General features: G+C 37.1%; 1 protein-coding gene across 1 annotated transcript in view; it reads right to left on the reverse strand.

Moving 5' to 3' along the window:
- Positions 1–13,448, reverse strand: part of RALGAPA2 (Ral GTPase activating protein, alpha subunit 2 (catalytic)) — an 82,052-nt gene that overhangs the window by 42,807 nt on the left and 25,797 nt on the right. Inside the window, exons 9-17 of the mRNA XM_010288260.1 lie at positions 12,692–12,891; positions 10,860–11,090; positions 9,042–9,215; positions 8,019–8,156; positions 7,272–7,420; positions 6,737–6,848; positions 5,702–5,939; positions 4,997–5,161; positions 2,093–2,233 (exon numbers count right to left, since the gene is read on the reverse strand). Coding sequence (XP_010286562.1) covers positions 2,093–2,233; positions 4,997–5,161; positions 5,702–5,939; positions 6,737–6,848; positions 7,272–7,420; positions 8,019–8,156; positions 9,042–9,215; positions 10,860–11,090; positions 12,692–12,891 — 1,548 coding nt within the window. The remainder of the gene's footprint in view (positions 1–2,092; positions 2,234–4,996; positions 5,162–5,701; positions 5,940–6,736; positions 6,849–7,271; positions 7,421–8,018; positions 8,157–9,041; positions 9,216–10,859; positions 11,091–12,691; positions 12,892–13,448) is intronic.

Consider the following 13,448-nt stretch of genomic DNA (forward strand, 5'->3'; position numbering starts at 1 on the left):
ATTAGTGCGGGGGAAGACAGTAACACTCGGAATCAAGTATGTTCCCATTCAGTACTGGTGCTTTTAGTTACGGCCATGACACCAGTTAATGCCACCTACCATACTTAAGCTAAATGCTAAGTCTTTCCCCAGAAAGCAGTCAAAGAGGTGGCCCACACACCCCATCAAAGCTGACCCAACAGAACCACCAGCCTGTTCAAGGTGTTCAATCTGCACAGCAAATGTTATTTTCCTTTTCAAAAAAATTATAAAAAATGCTGCTGTAGCAACTTTTACAAAGAACCCTTGAATTTCTTTTTTTCAATAAAGAACATGGGCTGAATTATTAAGTTTTCTGTATTTCTCTCTGCATATTGTTACATAATATGCACCTTAAATAAAAGTGACCTCTCCACCACCCTTCTATTCTCCTCTTTTTCTCTCCTTTGCTTTCTGTTTGCTCCATAGGCACTGACATTGATGCTACACTTATTTAGAAATGAGCAAGAAGCACGGCCCCTCAGGATCAGAGATTACAGACCAACATACACAGATTGCAGCAGCCTGCAAGAGGAGAACAGTACACTCAGCTCATTCAATCTACACTACCAACTGAGTTTAATTAATACTTGAATACTTAATAAAGATTGCATGTATTTCTGAAAACTATCTCACAAATACACATGTACAAAAACTAACTGTTCTGATATTTACTGACCTCAAAGTATCACTGTTGACTTTAAATGTCTTACAGAAAACAATAAAATAAAATAACATAACAAAAAAAGAGAAGTTTTTCTTTCCGGTCATTGCCCATATTCACTAGCCAGAATAATTTCAGTCTTACGACTGAAGATAACCAAGCAGCACGAGGTGAAAAAACCCTCAAGATATCGCACAGAATAGGAATCCCTAGAGAGCCCTAACGCACCACATACACAAAACTTGTCTCATCTTGCTACAGCAGCTAACTCTGATTAGGGCTCAAGAGTCAGAAATCCCTCCCAGGAAGTGAAATGTGGGAGGTGACAGAAGGTCCTATTTTCAGAGGCTTACTAGCTGGAAACAGAAATAAAAGAAGGTCTGCTAACATTATAGAGAACTCTCACTGCTTCCACCAACATATCATGGCTAGGTGATAGGACGAATGCCCTAAGCCACAGTAGCTTTGTATTCTCAGGCCACTACATCCATTTTTCACATCTATGTCTGGGTACCAGTACGGAATTCAGTTCAGAAGTTGTATGCTTAGCATTTGTTCGAGCTTTATTTATCACAACAGTAAGTTCCACAGGACGAGACTGTATTGAAAGCAGGAAAGCAATTTACTACACTTTTGAGCAAAAAATATGCCCACTTCAGCCTAAATAACCACTAAAAGGCCCAAATCTAGATTGTTGCCTTTAGTTTTTGCATTCCTAACCCTTAGTATATTTGGTCTGCACTATATTCAAACTTTATTAAACATTTCCAAACAGTTGTTAAATCAAGTCATTGAAAGTGTAAACATGAATAAAAACATTTATTTATTAAGAAGTTAAAATAAATTTTACTTTAGTTACTAGGGAGTATAATCAATAATTAGAGGAAGAAATCTTTAGAAGAAAAAAATCCACATTTGCAAGCACCGATTTGTAACTGAGTGTAACACAGACAGAATGAGATTTTTCTTTTCAATCAAGTAGCTCTATCAGCTGCATTTCTTTGACTGCATATTTTGCTTGCACTAGCTCATACATTCAAGCATTCAGCTATGTTCTACAGTACTTCCTTGCAAAGATATTGCTGCTCTCCTTTTCCCTGAAAAGGTTATCTATTTTGACAACGAACCCAGTGACAAAATAACAAAAAAAAAGTGTTTTAAGCAGCCATCTTTTGCCACCCTTTGTAACTTTGAAAAGGGACAAGATATGATCTCATTAAACTTGCTTGTCTCCTAATGGCTACCAATGCCATGTTTTGAACAGATCTGAGGCACAGGAAACAGAACCAGTGCAAAACATCTCATTCCACACTGCTAAAGAATAATCAACTGGACAGAAAGGGAATAGACAGACAGCAGTTTAAAAATATAAAGAACATTTATATAAAAGATGACTTTAAAGTACAGTACCTGACAGTCTGTGAGAGCAAGAAGTGTAAGAGATACCAGGTAAAAGAGAGCTCACAGTGTGAAGCAGAAGAGGTACGCTTTTAGTAGCTGGCAAAGCCTCATAAAGATGAACACAGTTGCTGATAGACTGGCTTCGCTTAGCTTCCAGGAAAAAATAAAGCAATAATTATGTCAGAAAAAATAATGAAATATTTGGGGTTCTGAATGTCATGATAAAATGAAACACAATGCTTTTCCAAAAAAAAAAAAAAAAAGTTTTACAACATTAAGTCCAGATGCATTTCCTATAAGCTGTAAGTTAATAACATGCAACTGTATCTCACACATTGCAAGTGCAATAATCAGCGATTTCTCAATCACAGCAGTTCCACAATGTGGAATATTTCATTTCATTAGTGTATGATTCCTATCTCTGGACTAGTTTGACTTACTCTTTTTTTTTTTTTTCCATTGAGGACCTGTAAGCAGTACATACAGCTCAATATAGAATGGAAAACTTATTCAAATTCCCCTCTGCTAGCTATGCTCCCCAAAGAAACCAGCTACCTCTTACATTCATTCACCTCTGCTGGAAACAATCCATTTTCACCTGAGAAGTGGAATAGTGTGCTTCTCAGAAATTGAGCTAAGGATACAGCTGCCTCTGATTTTGCTTTTAAAAGAAGGCATTCCAGCTCCAGACTGGATAAAGCCCCGAGTACCCTGGTCTGACTGGACCTGCTCCGAGCAGGAGGTTAGTCTTGATGACCTCCTGAAGCTCCTTATACCCTGAATTATCCTGTGGAGTCTGGTTTTGGGGTACTGAGCCCTGCTTTCCACTTTTCTGAGTAGAATGATGAAAGGGACACGAGTTACGTGAAGGCCTTTGGAGTTCTTAAGTCATCATAAGGGAAGTGCAGTCTGAATGCATATCTTACTGAATTTCTCTTCAAAATAGCAACACCTAAACGGGTTCATAGTTTCTTAGAAAAAGAAAGGCCACCAGAAAAACACTCTCCAACGTGGCTAACATCATTAAAAACTTGGTATTTTATGCATTAATATCAAATTGCCACAACCTTAAAGTCTCCTTGAGAGAAAAGCAGCAATTTATTATCGGTTGTATTACTAAAAGTTACGCTGAATTAAAGAAGTCTAGCAGAAATTTATTAGAAAAAAAAAATTATTTATTTATTCACAGTTTCTCTTCTTGTACACTGCAATGTCAATGCTGACACTTAGAAGACAGAGGGGAAGAAGGAGGAAGCAAAAATACTCAAGTAGGGTAGTGGTTAAAAGATTTTCTGCTACTGCAAAAATATTCTGCTCTTACTCTTATAACTCCAGATACAAGCAGCAGACCAAAAGAAAATCTTATCTGGAAGCAGAAGCTGCTCTGGTATATGTATGTTGACTTAGGGGGTGGGGTGTTGTTTTTAAAGCCGCCAGCGGGAGACACTTCTCCCAAAATGTCCACTTTGCTCAAGAAAGTCCTCCCATGAACGGCCCTGGTTTCTGTATTCATCTTAGGGACTGCTACATTTCATTCTGAAAGATGACACCTTTGGAGGCTTAGTACCTGAGTTTTGTGTAGTAGAATATTACTATTACGGTAATAGTCTTACCGTAGAAAAGGGACATAAATAATAATTTCAAATATATAAAATGTGTTATAAGTGCAAATGCAAATATAAAACTTTTTTCACCTGCCAATTTGGGAGCCACTGGTCATCACAAATCCCATGAAAGCCAGAATAATTCTCTTTTTATCTGACCATGCCATACAAAATGAAACTAAGGGCTTTTTACACATGCAGTTCACCCTCCTGACAACCTACTTGCTCCCCACCACATACTTTTCTTACTTAAGGCAGGAAGTTCCTTTAAATTTGAATTCACACAACCAAGAGAAGTCCTTGCTGATCAATACTTCCAGGTTCTCTGTTACTGCTTTGGTGAAAAGTCTAGGGGAGAAACGCTGTAGCAGAAGAAAGAAAGAATTCTCCACTGGAGCACAAATAGGAACCCGTTGAGTTTAAAAATAAAACAGACACAAAGAATGAATTGACTCCACTGCCAAAATGTTTCGTGATCTAAGCTGAATGCTGTGGCTTAGTTATGAAGCCTGTAGCCACAAAAACATACTAATCACCTTCACGTTCTCCTGATAAGAAACACAACTGATCTGTTATGATTGAGGAAGGAAGCTGTACAGCGAAATATCTTCCATTCAAAAGCAGGAAATATTCTATGGAGAGTTTTAATCCATAGCCCATTGAATTGGAACACAGAAACATGCTACCATGAAATAGAGAGAGATCAAATTCAGGCTGCTGAAATGCTTGAAGAATCAGGCATCTGTTCAATGCTGGGGGTCTCAGACAGTCCCCCATCATTCCTCACCCCTGTTCTCCCTTCTGCTTTCCTCTTTCCAGAAGTAAACATGAGAGCAAAAAGGAAAAGGGGATGCTATAAATACCTCATCACACTAAGAAAGTAAATAAGAAAGAATGAAATTTTTTATTAAATATCTGGTTTACCTTGTGCTCATGGTAAATAGCTGGCTGTATGAAAGTACAGAAGCAACATATATTACCTGACTGATGTTAATAAATGCTTTCTCGTGAATTGATAAAAACGGGAATGCACTTTACTTCTTTACAAAAAACAATACTGTGCACAGGACTAACCTGTAATTAAATGTAACGTATTTAAAAGCATATATTTAGAATTTCCAAAAATACTTCCGATTCTTTATTCATACTGCTAGCAGTCAAGACATCCAGACACAGGTACGCAACAGCACTGTTTAGGCCTTTAATTATTAAGTTGCACTACTCTGCAAGCAGCCGCAACGCAAAGGCAAATTTAAAACTTGAGTGTTACTGAGTATTTGGGAACATAAGCATTTAGTTATGGTCTAACCTGTTGCTCTTTGACGAACAATATTTCTTGCTTTCTCAACTCCTGGCGCTCCAGAGGTCGTAGCACTTCTGAATCTCATAGGCTCCACAACTTCAGGATGACTTTTCCAGCTTAATGAAAAAGATCTTCCCACTACAGCTGTCTTCTGAGGCTCTAAAATGCCACCTTAGAGATAAAGAAAACAAAATTCTCTAGCATCATATGCTTTGGCACATATTTTTGCTACAGTATGAATGGACTTACAAGCACTCAGACATGAACAAATAAATATTTTAAACAATTTTTAAATTAAATTTTTACTATTAATAAAAAACAACCACTACTTCAACTATGTGCGTCAATTGCAAGATGGCACACAGACGTAGCTAAAATACTGTAATTAATAAAAATACATGGAAAATAGTTTTTACATTGATGACTATGCCAGACTACAGCACAGGGAAACCACATTTCATTTCCGCTACACAGAAAACTGATTTTAAGCGCATACTAAAAACTGCTAAATAGCTACCTTGATTGACTCCAATTACCTTTCCTCCCACAACGAAGTATGACAATACATGAATCCAAAGCACTTCACATTTGAGTAAACAGATTCTTATACTAGATTAAGTAGTATTTAATGTTAAATAAAATTAATTTTTAAGATTAAACTTAAATATTTAACTTGTTTGATACAAAAAGCACAGAAGCACAGAGACTAACCTTTTCCTCTCTGCTTTTTTTCTTTTTGTTCACTGAGCTTATCTAAGGGTAAGTTTGTCATTTCTACCCCGTACACAGTTCTTGCTAGCACCGCTGTTAGAGAGTCCATGATATTGGCCCACTCGTTAATGAGCTCCTCCCAGTCTGTCAGGGCAGACAGAACACTGAGCAGCTCATCCCACAGCTCCCGAGAAATGTAAACACTCAGGTTTGCTCGGATCCAAGCCACGATAAGGGTCTGAAAGAAAAGAAACAAGCGACAGTTCATGCATTTCTGTCAAGATTAATTCAGCACACCAACACCAACCCACATGCTGATGAAGTCAACACCCACCTGCATATTAGCATTGACTATTCATGATGCACAGATATTACGCATAGCTATTTTTCATCAAAAAAACCTTGCCAGAAGGTTTTGGTGGGTAAATAATTGTGAAAGTTACGGATTAAGGAAATCTAAAAATTCCAAAATGTATGTTTCAGGTAGTCTGTATGTTCTCTGGTAAGCTGAAATAATATGCTGTGTATAATAATAGAATGAAGAACTGTCTCCTACACCTACAGCATCACTGTGGTGACTGAGCTATGCCTGTGACACTCCGGCCTAGATACCGCAGCTGAGCATGTAGAGATTTAAAATATTTATTTATTTATTTATACAATGTATAAATGTTTTGATCTCATTCAGTGTGACTCAGTTTCGACTTGCCAGCTGAACTTCTAGGAAAACAGTTACATCAAGCTTACTCTCTAAAGATACTCACTGAAGATATCCCACAGAGACTGTGTGCCTGCCTGTTCTACCCCAGTTTGTAATAGAGCCCTGAAGAACAGATCAAATCAATCCGTCTCCCTCTGTTAGGAACAGTTTTCAAAATAATTACTTGTATTACTGCAAAGGAGAATTTTTTCATGTTTTACAAGTACATTTCGTAGTACTGTACAATAGTACTTAACTAAAACTATGGGTAATCATCATGAAAAACCAACATTAAAAATCCCAAACAAACAAATAACAAAACCCCAAACACTCACTCGGAAAAGTAATCCCGACATGCTTTGAGCGAACGTATCCTTTATTTGGTTTTCTTTCGGCTTCTGCATCACAGCTTCTGTTATTCTAAGAAGTATCTGTAACATCTGTTCCCTGGTTCCAAAACAAAGTTGTACTCTTTTTTCACATGTTCTATTAATCGTAGTTGTTAATTTTCACATACCGAAAACCCCTCTTAGATCTCCAGTAAGCCTTACTTATTGACTACGTGATCACACTTCAGACTTCACAGATCATTTGCAAAATAACGTATTGGTTGTGGGCTGTAAAAACTAATTTTTGAGAAGGTGAAGTCAGGAATGGAAATACTAGCCAGAACCCTGAAATCAAAGAGCGCAATGGTGTAGACTCAGAAGAACCTGCAATCTCACAAATTGATTCTGAGGCAAATCACAAGTGTAACTTCTGTAACAAGGTCTGCCCCAAGAAAGCTTGTCTTTTCCCTATCCAGTAGTTCTCCCATAGTTTAAATGTTGATAATTTTCTCTTAAATGATGCAGAACATATTAAGCTCACCATGTCTTTTTATTCATTGATAGTTCCATTATCATGCGCCTGAAGATACTCAGAACTGCTTTGCAAGCATCAACTTGCTCCTTCAGAAGCACAGGGACTTCAATGCATGGTTCCAATAAGAAAACATTTGCCGAGTTTGTCAAGAATACCTTCAAGACAGGCATTTACAGTCAGTTTACACAGTGTCAGGAATAAAAAAAGTCAAGACTTACAATAAAATACTTGTCCTCCTCCAGTCAAACCCTTCACTTCCCTTGGAGCAAGTTTCATGTATTGCCTATCGTTTTATTTTTCTACATCATTCTAGCAAAAAGTCAGGTGGCATTACAGACCCAAAGGCGTGCATTACACACACCTTTGTAGGTATCTTTTCTATTCGCTCAGGCAAGAGTACCATTCCTCCAGCTACTCATTTCCTGCCATTACATGCTCGAGCAACTGCCAATATTTCCAACAAATAAGGTTGAATGAAAGCAAATGTACAGTTCTGATTAATTCCTAGCGCCCACATGGGGAAAAAAAAAAATCTTCCTTCTTTCTTAAATATAGACATCTGGCTCTAAGACATGGTCACATGGTTTAATATAAATTTTTTTAAGTGTCGTAAATGAAGTACAAATCGTAGCTTACAAAACGCATTAATTGATGGTAGTTGTTTTCCTTAATCTCAGAGACTATATTATAATTTGTAGCATAAGATACGTGATTAGGTAAGTCACAGCCTTGTAACATTTCTATACATGACACCTGTAATGCAGCTTGAGCACCAGCTTTAACATTTTTGTCCTCATCTTCTAATACACATCCTCTGTTAACAGCACTGGTAAAGGAGTATGTTCTTCCCCAGCTGGATGAGCGCTTATGTCCTGAATGGTCAGAGGAAAGCTTTCAAAAACATGATTCAGTTAGTGAGAAAGCAGAAAGGAATATGTCCATACTTTTCAAAATCATTTAAAATGTTAAAAGCAAAAATAGGGAGATGTCATGTCCTACATTCATTTCAGCAAGGAATTCATGTCTATTATTTCCTAATCTCTGAACAAACAGACTGTATATAGAATTTAAAGGTTTGTAGAAGTTTTAAGAGCTATGTTATTTAAAATATTTTATATCACGTTTTGTGGTCACTGATTGTAGTAATAGTTGAATTTAAGCCTGGCAAAAAATCCTCTACAAAAATAATCTGGCAAGATTCTCACTATGTTTTTACAACTCAAACCTCTTTCTCAGTAGAACAAAACTTCCCTTTAAATAGCTTCACAGTGTCAACAGCATCAAAGTCAACTTTCACTGATGGTTCAATATAGGATATTAAAAAGATGATGCACAGAATTTGTATCTACACTTTAATTTCCTAGATTAAGGTGTCTGAATCCAAATATTTCATCCAGCATATACAAATTAGTATATATTGTCAGATTCAGTAACTACCACCAAAAGGAAATAGTCCTACATGCACTAGGCCAGACTAAATTTTATCACTGCAGAACCTGTTAGTACTTCTTCCATTAAGCTCTTCCTGTCATATTTGTATAGACAGGGAATAATTCACAAATCATGTTTTTCAAAATAGCTGCAATTTTTCCCTGCACACAGTAAGTGCTACTGAACACTCAATAATTATTTACATTTTGAGTCTTAAATAAAAGGATTTTTTAATCTTGACTTTCCAAACATTTTTAAAATTGCTACTCATCTACAAAGCAAGTTTAAAACTTAAGTCTTATATCGTAGGTGAACAGAACAAAGTAAGTAACACTGATACCCTACATGTTTACCGTCCGTTTGTACTGATGAATCCTCTAAGTTGATGACAGCATCCTGACTGTCTTCCTTTTTGTCTGGTTCCTCCATGAACACAGGTTTCTCTTGCAATATCCACTTTCGATATACCTTAACTACTTTTCGTGTTGCAGATATATCAGAAGGTGGCAATAAAAAAGCCTAAATTGAAAAGGTAACCAATTTTACTATACATAGGACATAGATGTGCATGCATAAACAAACACACCACCACAGCACCACCCATAAATAATACAGTTCAATATAGAAAGGATACGTAATTTTTACGTTTAGGTCTGTTCTAGAAGGATTTATGATTAATCAACAACTTATGCATGTACCCAAATCATTCACAACTCCATAACTAGTAATTCCTAATTACTTCCATGTTGTAATTGTTCAGACAAAAACAAAGTGATTGTTTTTGCTCCTTGTAAGCTCTCTAACTTAACAGGGATTCATCTCACAAGCCACTACTAGCCAGAGAGATCTGGCAGGCTAAACTTAGTTTTAGCTGCAAAACTACTACAAAGGTATCTTGCTCAGGTCGGGGGAAATCTTTGCATCACGTAGTACACTTCCTTGTCTCTAGCCAGCATGAAGTGCAACATCCAATAGCTGATTTCAGCAGAAATAGAAGGGTTAGCAAAAGCAAGTTTATATACGCCATACAACAAGAATGTGAAGTTTCTGGAAACGTCTTGACAGACACTGTCAACTTAAGGACGCAGAAAGTGAACTGCTAGAATATTAGAGAAACAGCAGCTCATCAGCAGGATGAATGAGCACTACACAGAATGCTTTCAGAAAGACTAAGAAGTAGGGTAGCAAGAAAAAAATAATAGAATTTAAAAAAAAAAAAAGAGTAGAGGAATTCACAGCAACCAGTGAGATTCCAGTAAGGGAGAGGTAAACACAAAAAGGATCCAAATACCATTTCTGTTTCTATTACTGAACGCTGATCATATTGAGTATAGATAAAAGCAGTGCATCACGTTAGCCTTTGCTCCCTGGAAGCTGACCTAACCTTACATACTCTGAACAAACACCAGGAGAGGGCAGCATGCCACAGCAGTTCTTCAAATACACAAAAGTACTCCTTGCTGTCAAAGTGCCATCCATCCCAATGAAAAGCACTGGTACAAGATGTTCCTGAACCATGCCGCACAAGATACTTCACAATAAAACATGTGTTTTCACTCAGCTGCTAGAGAGCATCTTCTGCACATTTATGTGACCTGGAACTGCTGCTTCAACCCATTTCTACCTTGGTACTGGACACAAAAAAAGAGACATTGGGACTCTCCAGTAGATCCACGTGTATTTTTATCCCAAACAATTGAAAAAGTGTCAAATTAATGAAAAATACCAGTAGAAGCAATCAATGTTTAAATTGGCATTAAATACTGATGCTGATCACAGGAACAAAAATCTTACTAATTCAAACAATAAATTTGCAAGCTAATACCTCTTTACACGCCTTTAAATTACATCATAATACCAAGAACAAATACAGTGGTCCATTCAAATAAGACACCTTGCCAGCTGGCATCAGCCACAAGCTTCAGTTCCCGCAATATTATGAATTATATTATATATATATTCAGTTCCCAAGCAATACTATAAAATTTCATAATTTTATCCTTAAAACTAGATCTAGGAAGGACTCCAAAAAGGGTGCGGGTATGATTAACATCAAATTTGAACAGTTACCTGATCAACAGCCTTCACAGTGCTCTCTCATAACCCTGACATTTCCTTTAAAAACCAAAATATATAGAATAGCAAATAAACACACACACTTACTTGTCGAAACACCTCATTAACAAAGTTAACATATCCTCGAGTGGATAAGAGGATCCTCTGCACCATCTCATAGACAGTCCGATGCTGCTCTTCGATGCTACACAGGCTGGAATTGCTGAGCCTTCTGTCGGACAAGGTGCTGCTGTTAGAATGGCTTCTCTCCTGCTCGCTTGCATAAGACAAGTTGGTTTCCAGCTCTGCGTTTTTATCTTGGTTTACAACACCAACAGTCTACACAGAAGACAACACACACCTAATTAAATAACTGAAATAGCATACACCAAAAATCAGGAATACTTATGCAGAACTCAAAATACTAGTGCTCTTTCCCCCACACACTGGGATGCCAGCAGTCAGGAAGTATAATTTTCAGTCTACTACTTGATCCAACAAAGAATTTGGTCTTAAACTCTACATGACATATACTTCACATGGGCCCCCCCCGCCCAGAACAGCTGACTTATCCACTCCATAAGATAAAAAAGAGGGGGGGGTGCAGTGCTGGGAGCGGAGGAAGGCACAGACACAGTGAAGAGGAAGCCCCAAGTCCCTTGCGGATTTGGCTTATACTCTTGCACATTATTACTCCTGACAAATCTTTGTCAGGTGTTGTTCTGGCATTGCATGCATTTTGCAACATCTCGAACCACATGTGGCTAAAATGATCCACCCAGGACAAGAAAGAGGACTAAAAAATCCTGCTTTCGTGTTACCAGAAAAAGAACCCAAACTTACGCTAACTCAAAGCATCGCCCAAATGTAGTTCTGCTTTGTGTTTACATTAATAAGGCTGCCCTCTGTTCGACCAAGTGAGCAGTAACAGAGCCACAGTAACATCTCTACTGCTTTTCACAATGAACTTTTTTGGTAAGATTCAACCACACTAGCGAGGCACAGTGAACTTCAAAACCACTAACTCAAAATGTGCCACAAGCTGGCACACAGCTTCAGCTAAGTGATAACTTTTGACCAGTTTCCATTTTGAGGGCAGCAATACCATTACGCAACCTAAATATTTATCTGGTGTCAGCTGTCTATAAAATTCAGTGAAAAGAAAAAAATTCTTTTTCGAGGCTATGTCTGTTGGAATGGCACAGCAGTTTATACAAAGGGTGGAATTTCCAATGAGAAAGAAAAGATCAATTAAAAAAGCACTTGCAGTGGGTAAGCTACACTTAAGCTGGTTTAGAGCTTCAAATTTCTACAGTTAAGAACTCCAAAAACAATTGGAAAATATACAGTTCTACCACAATACTTAATGTATGCCTTTCTGCTGAATCCTGATTTGACAGTGACCTACAATTCAAGAGAAAAATATAAGCTGACATTGATTCTAATTTTTTAACAGGAATCCAGAGAATCTCTTAAGAGAAAACGCATCTATTTCTATAAAATTCATCATGAAGTCCCTAATTCTAAGAGAAGCAATTTGAACCAGCAATTTGAAAATGAAGTATTTTTCTAATACCTCATTGTAAATAGCTGCTATAATCAAGACAAAAACAAAGCAGCCTTTGATGTTGCTGGGAAATGGTCCATAGCACAAATAAGTACGACAGTTTACAGATTAAATTCCAAAAGTCTAAATGTAATATTGATGAAGCTGGTAATGCAAACAGCCATGAGAAAAAGAAACAAACCAACTTCTACTGAATTACTACTAAAGTGTTTCCCTTGGAGATTCCCTCCTCCAAAGAAAAAAAAAAATCAAGTAGTCAAGTACATCATTTATTCACTTAGGGGTAGCATTTCTTTCTTGCTTCAGTTGTCAGTGCATTGTGATCATTTGCAAGGTTAGCATGTACGTAAGAGAGGAAAACTTTAAAGCACACCTGAATAATTTTAGGGAGCATTTCTCCTCCATTTTTTGTATTCTGAACAGCAGTTAAATATTTCTTTTCAAGAAAAAAGGTAACAAGCCACTTAATAAACACAACTCGAGCTGCCATATATGGGATTTTTGTGCTATAGACATTTTCATTGTTCCGTGTTGCAGTAATGTATACTGGTCTTGGTCTTACATCAGGAATATCTGGTAAGATAAAAGGAGAAGATGTAATGAAAATCTAATCTTAAAAAACTGTAATTGCTTCCAGACTCTGGTTAAATGAACATGTCACCATTTTCTCTATATGTAATAACAGATGCAATGACTGACTGCTTTTATTATATTAATGCTTATATTATATCATAATTTTAATACTCCTAAAGAAAAGTAAGAACATAAAAGCACAGATTTTTTTCTGAAGGTTATAATTTGTGTCATGCAAAACAAAGGAAAGCAAAAGAGAAGGACTGCAAAAAGAAGAGCAAAATCTGACACAAAGAACTACTACTATAACATAAGTTGATTTTATAAGTTTCACAGTTTTATTAATAAAGTACTGTGAGAAAGAGAAGACTGCTCTGGAACACTCAATAGCACAAAGATTAAGAAGAAGGAGGATACTTAGGGCATCGGAAAGAGCAGGTGCAAAGAGCACTGCACAAACTGAAATAAAAGAAAGAGAACACATGGGAAGAAGTGGAAGATTGCGGAAGGGAGATAGGTTGGGTCATAATTCATTCAGATGCTTAGATGTAGGGAAC

The sequence above is a fragment of the Phaethon lepturus genome, unplaced genomic scaffold, assembly GCF_000687285.1.
Source record: "Phaethon lepturus isolate BGI_N335 unplaced genomic scaffold, ASM68728v1 scaffold27735, whole genome shotgun sequence".
In the NCBI taxonomy this organism is placed as follows: Eukaryota; Metazoa; Chordata; class Aves; order Phaethontiformes; family Phaethontidae; genus Phaethon; species Phaethon lepturus.